We start from the raw sequence: 9899 nt of genomic DNA, 5'->3' as shown, positions 1-9899 counted from the left end.
GCCCAAACACCTGTCGATATCCAGAGACGTAAGGATTGTCGGGCGAATCAAGCTCGCTACAGAAACAAGCAAGTTCTGTACACGAATGACCTCGACATCACCGTGAAGCAACTCCAGGACGAAATTATGTTGCTTGAAAAAATACAGTACAGACGACTCATTTCGGTATCCTTTCGGTACCCACACGTCCAGTGTATAAGTAAGTCGAATACCAAGCATTCAGCTAAACAAAGTGGGAGCTGACTCACGGAGCTGGACAGCACGAAATACATGTTGCAAGACGAACCGGTCGGCAAGAACACCACGACGCAGCACACTCTGAACAGAGAGGTTTCGTAGCCACCCGACAGCTCACGAGGGAGATACGTAGCCTCACCAGCGCAGAACAGCGAGCACGAGCTCGCTTGCATCCCTTTTATTTCATTCTACAATATACCATCTCCTACTCAAGTAATCTCCCCTTCTGCTATCCAACGATACCCTGCAGCAAGACCGTGCAACAAGGCAATATCCGGAAGAAATGAGGACGACGTTGCTTGTAGAGCACTTGACGAGCCGCAATGAACGTCGGAGTCTGAGCTTGCAACCTCAAAACCACATACATGTCCACATGGAAGATAAGACCCACCCATCGAGCTGATAATATAAATTCCGACCAAAATTTGCCGCTATCAGTATTAAAAAAAAACCAGATCGTCCGTCGATCGGACTTAAGTGGGTTATTACTCAAGGCTACCGTTTTGCCTGGGTACATGTATTATACTAATATCATTTAGTGTTCCTGGGTGCATGATGAGATGAACGCATGACGCGTGCAGATGGTGAGCGGCGTGATCGAGCTCATAAGAATGAATAGAGCACAGTAATCATTCTGCAGTGCTCGCATTCGCATTGCAAACAGGGAACCGCCTCTCCCGGTCCAAATCGGCGAGATTGAATATTAGTGGTAACCGAGCCACGAAATGTGGTGCAAATGGTCTCACTTCCTGATCGGCTATGACGACTCCAGAGACGTCATTCCTGGTCGAAATTGATCAATTTTTAGCTTCCTGCGACGTACTTACACCGATATCAGCGTCGGACGGTGGTGACAACGACAACAATACGAATACATCGTCGAAGCGCACCAATTTACAAACCTCTGGGTGATTAGTACGTATTGCGCCTCGATTGGGTAGGCCCCGCGGCAAAACGTTGACGATACAGGATTGTGATGATGCTGTTATTGATATGACGCGAAAGCTGGAGAAGGTAAAGGACCGTAACAAAAGAAGGCACTATCGAGAGCAACGTCGCAACGAGCGAGCGAGTCTTCAGCGTGAGATTGAACAACTTACAGGAAAACTAAAACGGAGCCAGCGACACGATAGCCTTTTTACTTCAGTATGGAAGACGCTTTCAGAGCACCAACTCGCTGCAAGGATGGCTGCTGAGGATGAGCAAAGACGACTGCGTAAAGCTATTGATATCCAGTCGGCCCTTCTACAGGAATTTCATGAGCTGATGAACCAACGAGTCACCAACTCTTACAATACACCGTCCGCAGGGTCATACAACAACAAGAGAGTTGCGGAGAGCTCGACGATGATGCCATCTTCTCCGCCTGTCTTGACGAGCTGAATGGTGTCTACGCTGAGACTGACGCGATCTTACGCATGAGAGGGCTGGACGCTACAGCGGCAAACTGGGACGATCCAAAAGATACTTGGACGAGAGATCTCGACAGAGGATGCTTTGAATACGAAGGCAAGATAACACAGCCATTCGCCTATCGAGACTATTGTCAGATACGGTGGCATGCGCCACCTTTGCCTCATCGCCAGGAATGTCGACAGCACTATCAGCTCTTAAATGATTCAAGGAACACGATGGCCTCGAAGTTTCGCATTACAACTCGACTAAGTTCAGGCGAGTATGCTTCCGTTATGCAGCGCATGGTTATTCTTCGACACGAAAAAGAGGAACGTCTGGCTCTCGTCTGGCTGTTGTTTACCGAGGGGGAAGGATCATTGAGTGGCATACACGCACAAGAAACTGGGTGGACTGTTGCTACGCCCACAACAAGTGAAGACAAGACTGGTACCGTGATGACAACTTGCGTTAAGAATGTACCGATGTACCTCGGCGATATTGCAGCGCGGAAGCTAGAAGTAAAAGAGTTCGAGGACAAGCTGTTTAATTGGGGGTCTGAAAATCACATTGAGGTTATCAATGGGCTGAAGAGTCTAACGCTCACGAAGATTGATAAACTAGTTAAGTAGTTCTCTTTCGAAAATCATAAAAAAAAAGTCTCGTACAAAGGCAATATACCTCCTAACGAGAAACAAACAAGATTCATTAATGAGGCATCGTCGACAAAAATAAGAGTGCTCCAACAAACAGTTTTACGTATTTTGTATTATTGCTGCACTCTACTCTTATTTACATGCGCGGTTCTTTGATCGTACGCGCACGCTGTAGACTTCGCATTAGGATATATTTTGTCCTCCCAAAATCCATTTAAGTACGACGGAGCTTGTTCTAGAATAGGACAAAAAATGACATTAGGAGGTACTGCGCTTCAGCTTAAGTACGCATATCTGAAATAACAGATTTTCCATTAAAAAAAGTTCACAAGATTTTATATCCAGAGTTCTAGGAGGCGAGTCATTCTGACCCAAAACTACTGTAGCTTCTTATACTCAGATCCAAAACTAGCGTTTTCGGCACAAAACTTATATACATTTACTTCAGCAGTTGATATTAATACGCCTGTTACATGTATATAAGATACATTGGATTGTCATACCCAAAATAGTGGGTTTCTTTTCTAAGCGTGCATAACCTGTCCGTTCAGCTTGTATTAGAAACATTATCCTTACTTTAATCAAAAAGAACGGTAATGCATAAGTGAGTATCCTTTATAGTAAGTGATGTCATCCAGGTGAATGTTGCTTGTGGCGGCCAAGGGTAGCATCACTGTAATTTACGACTAACCGTTGTAATTTAATCCGCTTCAGCATTCATGCAGGCCGCAGCATACCGTACAGTACTGCACCCCGTTTTCGCGGGGGTGGATCATATAGGAATTAAAAATAAATTAGAGTTTAGCATACAAACAATAATTCATTTGGTTTCTAAATCATCACATTCGGAAGTTTATCAAAGGTCCAAGGTCGCGAAAACGGGGTGCAGTACTGTACCGCCAATACCTCTCTTATGATCGCCGTGCGACTGAACGACGGCTTTGTCGATTATAGCATGAACACTTCATTTGTCAGTAGACAACTCAGGCTAAATTGTGAGTAGATCCAGGGGACTGGGCCTCTGAGTTTTGGTCAGCCCCCCCCCCTTCGTGTTTTGAACCCCCGTTGCGATTAATAGACAGACATCCAAGTGAAAATCGCAGTACACGAAAAACATGCCTAGCATGGCTTTTAATTGTGCGACCATTTCGCATTTTTTCGACTATCGATACCGCCTCATTCTTTTTGGAAGCTCACATCTGATCTGACTCCTTCCACTTTAATAATGTGAGCATCTTCCATTGCGTTCACTTGTCACTAACTAACTGGACTACTTAGAACCATGTTCAACTTGAATAGCTTCAAGCTCACATTGCTCAGTTACAAAAACACTACACGGGCAAAATCTACGCACCATACTATTTCTGCCTCCTATCCACGTAGACGGCGCGTGGGGGCGGCCTCAAGCATCTTAGTGCAGTAACTCTGGGCGTACGAGTTCTTGGGATTCTGGCACAGTGACTCCAGATCGCTCTTGGTCTCCACGCTCGTCGTTGCAGCGGTCAGCTCTATAATGGCAGTATCTAGCTTCGCCACTGCAGCCGGCGCGTCAGCCAGTCGACGGGAGCTGGAACTCGTAGGCAGAGCATACAACAAAGCCGCGTGTCCCTCGTACAGATCCAGCACCTGTGTGTGCAGTGTAATACCAACGACAGCGAGGTGGTCAAGGCGGTTCAACTGCGGCATCTTGTTCCATTTGCCGAGTTGAGACGCCCCAGCGAACGTGACAGCGGCCCCCACTCCATCCGAACCCATTGAAATCGCGGGCACGACGCCGTCATTGGGCTGCCAGTCAGCCGAAAGCTTGAGCCTATCGGGTGCATACCGTCCACCTATGAAGACAGCGAGAGGGTCCAATGGGAGCAGCATAGTCAGTAGATTAGGCAGCGAGATCTTGCGTAATAGCAAGTCCCGTGTGTTGAACGTGTCGACTGTGACGTAGCTATAGTAGTACACGTCACTGAGGGTCTTGACCCACGTCGCTTCCTCCTTGGCACCACCGGTGGATAAACTCCACAGACACACGTCTTTGAAGCTTGGATCGAAGATCTTGCTTGCGAACACGCGCTCGAGGTACGTTGGAACGGATTCGCCTGACCTTTTGGGGGTAATTCCCCATTGATCCAGCTTGGCATCATAAATCATTTTGGTGCTGTCTCCGAGGATACCGACGACACTTAGTACACCAGCTAATAGATCCTTGACCGAGTCTCCGATAACCGAGAAGCCGTCACCCAAGGTGGTACCTTGGTTCGGTGCCGAAATGGTCGTGATGGAGTGTACCCACTTCTTACCTCCCTTGAACAATTCGTGGGACGTCGGGTCTTCCTCGATCGGAGCGCCCGTCGTGCCGTGTGCCAAGAGCTGAGCGAGCATTCGGACGGTCTGGCCTCCCGTACTGTGTCCTACGAATGTACCTTATTGACGGAGCCATCCGCGTTGGCTGTCCCCCACTGCGGATATAGCCCCGTGTAGTTGCGTCCATAGCGAAGATGGTTGTGCGTGGCCGAGTGTTTCTGGCCGTAGTCTACTCGACCGCCTTTGATGATCGTGTAGAGCTCGCAGGCACGGTCCCAGTTACTGGCGAACGGACCAACCGCAGCGGTGTAGACAGTGTAGCCTTGCGCAGTTAGTTCATTCTGGAAATCGCCTTGGATGCCGCCCCAGTATCGGAAGCCTAGCATTTCGTCACGCCCCCACCCGGTGAAACCGTTGACCAGGATGATCGGGTATTTGTTGGCAGCTTGTGTACGCGAGGGCGACAGCACCACGGCCAATGTCAATAGTGCGAGACGTAGCAGCGTCGACATCTTTGAACTTAATTGAGGTGTGATGAACGAGGCGAGTTACGAAGTGAGTTGTGCACAGCTCGGACAGCGCCAACCGGGATGTGGTGATGAAGATAATTCAAGTTTCGGGTTGCACTTGAGCGTCGTCATGGAGCATGGCGGCAGTACATGTATCGGACATTGCTACTGTACATGTATGGCTAAGGAGGCCACTGCTCTGACACAGTGCAACGCCGGTCACAGCTGTTGGCATACATGCATACACTGGCAGTGAAAGTTTCACTGTTTCACTGAAACGGTGCTGACAGCGTTGAACTGGAGCTGCAACGTGCACTGAATGGTGCAGCCATCGAATGCCAATCATCAATGAAAAACAGACTGGGACACAGTGCCACTGTTATCCACGGAGTGGCCAAAATCTGTCAGCAAGTTGCTGACAGCAACATGCAAAAGTGCGCTCGAACCTAACTAAGATACAACCATGGCGAATACATGTACCTGTAGGAAGCGCGCACATGACTCGTATCTCTCAACCCGCTTGTTGAAGCTAGCTACATGTATTCCGCTACAAGTATGCACGTCGGTTTCAAAGCGGCGCCGAACGTGAAGCGCAGAGCCTATTAAGAGCGTACTTACACGAGTGCATGTCGCGACGGTGATCTGGCTAACATTAAGTTCACAAGTCGTACCTTTTCATGAACTGCTTTTCAGTTGTCCGTAGTAAACAAAAGAAGTACAGCAAAAAAAATTAAATTACATGTACTACTGTAAGCTCACACAAACTACAGACAAAATTGCAAAAACACCGTATGAACGGTGCGCAACACGCTCAAACGCACAATAGCACCTTTCGGGGCGGGGCGACGCAGCTATGGCGCCAACTAAGGCGAGCGGGTGCGAGGTCGCGTAGCCGCAGCAAATCCACGCGGGGAGCCCGCGAAGCTGGACCGCTCGGAATTTGCGGAGGCGGGCCCAGCGCCGAGCTCACCAGCGAGCCGCGCATTGCACTTCCCAGGTGAGAGAATCTATTAATCGCGAGCGAAGCGAGCCCCAGCCAAGCGAAGCGCGGCTGGTAACGACCTCTTACATTATATAATGCCTTTCCACAGGAGAGCCGGGCCCGGCTGCTCTGACAAATGCCAAGTTAAAACAAAGCTTACGTGTTTTGGATGCGTTGTCCAAACTACATGTAAGTCGCCTCACATTTCGAGTTTCCAAAGTGCTTCCGGACTGATAATCAGTCCGGAAGCACTTTGGAAACTAAGGAAGGCATTCAGTCTGGATGCCTTCCCCAAGTCCACGAAATCTCGATCCACAGAGTACGCCCGCACGGTTTCGCTACTTCCCGACCGATTGGTCCTTTCGTCAACCTTATTTCCAGCACGTTCAACACTTCGAGAGCCTGCACATTTCTGTCGATAAAGTCGTGCCGTATCCACTACGAAGCCCGCAAAGACTACAGTGAGCTGAGCTCAGTGAGCTCTGAGAGCTCACGACGCACAGGCGCAAGCGTGGCCAACTTGAAAGAACTTTTGCATGAGGTGGATAACGGGTGTGGCGTCAGCTTCTGCGAGTCCACACTGCCCATGCCCAGTTCGCTAGAGTCAGAGGGCTGGGCAGTTGCCTCTCGGAGCTGACTGATGACGTTGCATGCGTATAATACGTCGTTGGCTTTGTCTTCTGCAAGGATATTGAGGTCTCGCAAGCGAGCGAATGTGGCCGAAGTGTTCGCAAGTGAAACATCGGCGTTATTCGACGTCGTTTTTGCTCCAAGGAACAAAGTTTCAATTAAGTTAGGCATTTCTGCTGCGGCAGACGTTGCAGAAGCTTCGCCGCTCTTGCGTTTCCTCTTCCTTGTCGAGCTCTCATGGCCTTTTCCAGCTCTTTGAAGCGCTGCTCCGCGTTGGATAAACGCAGTTCGCTTACGATGTGCGGGACGTTGACTGTTTCTATACGCTACCGAGCTCTTGTCCGTAGCTTCCACTTGCTGAGTACTTGCCGCCTCTCTCGATACCTCACGTGGCCACGATTGCTCCGTTCTCACCGCCCGCACAGCCTCCCCATTGCCATCTCGTATCGTCAAGTCTACTCCAAATGAACAGAGGTTCTCGTACAAGTCGCGATGTCCATTCTTGAGAGCCAGAGGAGCGATTGTCTCCTTCGTGTGGAGCGTTGGCGTGTTCAAGTCCACTAAGTTATCTGCAGCTAGAATTATCATCACAACGTCAGCGTATCCTTTCATCACCGCAGCCATAGTGTTCGGTAGACATTCTCTAAAACACACTAGATCTTTTTTTTCGTGGGCTCTTCTCGACAATGAGGCATTGTCTGGAGCACGAGAGCTCCGAGATTCGACAAAGTCCGGGTCGTGCGCTGAGCCTGCTGCGGCTTGATGCAGCAGCGTACAAAGGGCATCTCAGTTGTCTTATGTTCGAGGTGTGCTCCTCCCAAGAAGCTGAGGATCTTTCCTAAGCTCTGACTTGAGATAGTTGACATCGTCTTCATTTAGATGTCCAGAACTGGTCTCCAACTGCCGCATCAGATTCGCGATGGATCAGAATGCGTCACACAACTCTAAGAACACCTTGACAATGTCGTAACTGAGCTCCAACATATCGGGAGAGAACACGCGTCTTGAATTAATCGGTCACGCAAGCACTGCCCGATGTATACAAGGTATACATCAAACGAGGTATACTATGTAGGCAGCAGTGTCAGGAGGCTCCACGTGCTCGAAACTTCACGCAAGTTAAGCTTATTTAAGTCTCCACACTGATACGTGTGGTCATAGACTCCATGAACTGTAGCAAAGCGCGACGGTGTTAGGAAAACTGCGTCGTAAACCTCCAACATTTTCTCGAAAAACGGGATCCACTCGAGATATTCCCCTGATACGAGAGCATTGTACACATGTCCGAACGCTCGACAGATAGTCGCAATCTCCTCCCCCGTACGAAGGGATTCAAGGTGAATATCCAGCACCTTAAAAACTGCTGGCACTTGATTAAACCTGCCAATAATACGAGCTCGATCGCGTGACATATCGGTCTTAAGGGAGGGCAAAACTGAAGTTCTCGTCGCCATTTCCTCCTTGCGCTCTGACACATTTCATGCGTTCGACGTAGCGACTCAGTCCTCCATCTCCTAGGAGCGCAAGCACCGACTTGATCCAGCACGTACACGCAAATACCAACGGGATTGAAGCTCGACGGGAAGTGAAAAAGTCATCCAGCAGGCCTAGAAGCGAGCCCTTCCAAACTTGATCGATCGAATTGTACACCATCCTCCTTCTCCTTTTCCCTAATCGTGTCGTAAACCAACGGCAGTTGCTGCATCAAGAACGCAGAAACGTTAAGTGGATCTGACAACGTGTACGTTGGCGTGTGTTCTTCTCTGTATCTTACCACCTCAAAATGATCTGGAAGCTGCCCAGCGGCTCGAAAGGCCAGGGTTTGTATTGTAGCACTTTCAGGAATGCGGGAAGAGTAGAAGACGAGAAGCGTTGTTTGAAAGGTAAATCTGAAAGTGAATTGAAAGTTAGCACACTCCTAGTTAGCTTCTCACTACGACTAACCTACGAGCCTTGCTTCATACGCAGGTGCTGGTGTCATCGGAAGCCGTTTGTCGTCGCATGTGATGGCACCAGTCACAAAATATTCATGCAAGCTTATCCTCATGGCCGACGAGCAACTCAGCCCTTCGTTTGGGCTGGCACTTAAATCAGTCATCCCACTTTGGGCATTCCACCTCCTTGATCTCCATCGGCTTCTCCGTTGGAGCTGCTGTTGCCACAACCTCGTCACCCAAAGTCCATGGCGAAATCTCGGATATCCAATAGCCTCCCTCGAGAGCTACGCCGTTGGGGCAACACGAAGCCGCAGCCGTAGCCGCTCGAAAAGCACGCGTTGCAGTGGCTTGGTGAAGATGTCGGCAAGTTGCTCTTGCGTGGGGCAATACTTTACTACCACGTTACCCTTCGCGATAGCATCACGAATGAAGTGAAACTTGATGTTGATGTGCTTGCTCCGCTGTGTGGCCATCTCGTTCTCCATAACCTTGATGGCTGACTGATTGTCCACGAGCAGGAGAGCCGCTTGGTTCTGTGTCCACAGCCCAAGCTCAACCATCAGCTGCTTGATCCAGATGCAGTCTTTCACTGCCATCGCAGCCGCTACATACTCTGCCTCCATGGTTGAGAGTGCGACCGAGTTCTGCTTTTTTGAGTGCCACTCGATCGGCATGCCGTTTAGCATCACTACCGCACCGAAGACAGATTTGGCGTCTCGGTTGTCGCCGGCCCAATCAGCATCGGCGAAGATTGTAGTCTGGAACGTCGTCGCCGCGTTAGTATCAGACTGAAAGAACAGACCGTAGTCCATGGTGCCACGCAGGTAGCGCAGGATGCGCTTAACACCAACCCAATGTCCTTCACAAGGTCGTGCCACGAAGCGCGCGAAGTAGTTCACAGCCGTCGTGATGTCTGGACGGGTGCAGTTCGAGATCCACAACAGTGAACCCACAGCCTTGCGCATGATGCTGCTGCGCTCCATGATGACGTTGTCGTCGCACTGGCGCATGGTGTCCATGGGGGTTGCCATCTCCATGTCGGTGAGCAGTTGCTGAATTGAATCGCGTTGGTGGAGAATAAATCCATCAGCGCGACGAACAATGCTGATACCCAGGCACTTGTCCGCTTCTCCAAGATCCCTGATGTCGAAACGCTTGTTCAACTTGCTCATGACCCAGTCGCTGTCCTCGTCACTTTCACTGGTGACGAGAACGTCATCCACGTACAGACCAAGCAGCGAAAGCTTGCCCTTATGAT

General features: G+C 49.8%; 2 protein-coding genes across 2 annotated transcripts; both read right to left on the bottom strand.

The window, feature by feature from the left end:
- Positions 1–3656: 3656 nt before the first annotated feature.
- Positions 3657–5095, bottom strand: PITG_11388 (lipase, putative; the record flags this gene model as incomplete). The annotated part of the gene is made up of 2 exons (XM_002900938.1): positions 3657–4649; positions 4703–5095. The coding sequence occupies 2 exons, from the start codon at positions 5093–5095 to the stop codon at positions 3657–3659; spliced, it is 1386 nt and encodes a 461-aa protein (XP_002900984.1).
- Positions 5096–6530: 1435 nt separating this feature from the next.
- Positions 6531–8666, bottom strand: PITG_11387 (uncharacterized protein; the record flags this gene model as incomplete). Its single annotated transcript, XM_002900937.1, has 4 exons — positions 6531–7264; positions 7848–7875; positions 8479–8593; positions 8653–8666. 4 exons carry the CDS (start codon positions 8664–8666, stop codon positions 6531–6533), a joined length of 891 nt encoding a protein of 296 aa, XP_002900983.1.
- Positions 8667–9899: the final 1233 nt, after the last annotated feature.

This window comes from Phytophthora infestans, genomic scaffold (assembly GCF_000142945.1).
Source record: "Phytophthora infestans T30-4 supercont1.23 genomic scaffold, whole genome shotgun sequence".
Classification (NCBI taxonomy): Eukaryota; Oomycota; class Peronosporomycetes; order Peronosporales; family Peronosporaceae; genus Phytophthora; species Phytophthora infestans.
The sequence above is the reverse complement of the archived record's forward strand: the minus strand, read 5'-3'. Positions and strand labels throughout refer to the sequence as shown.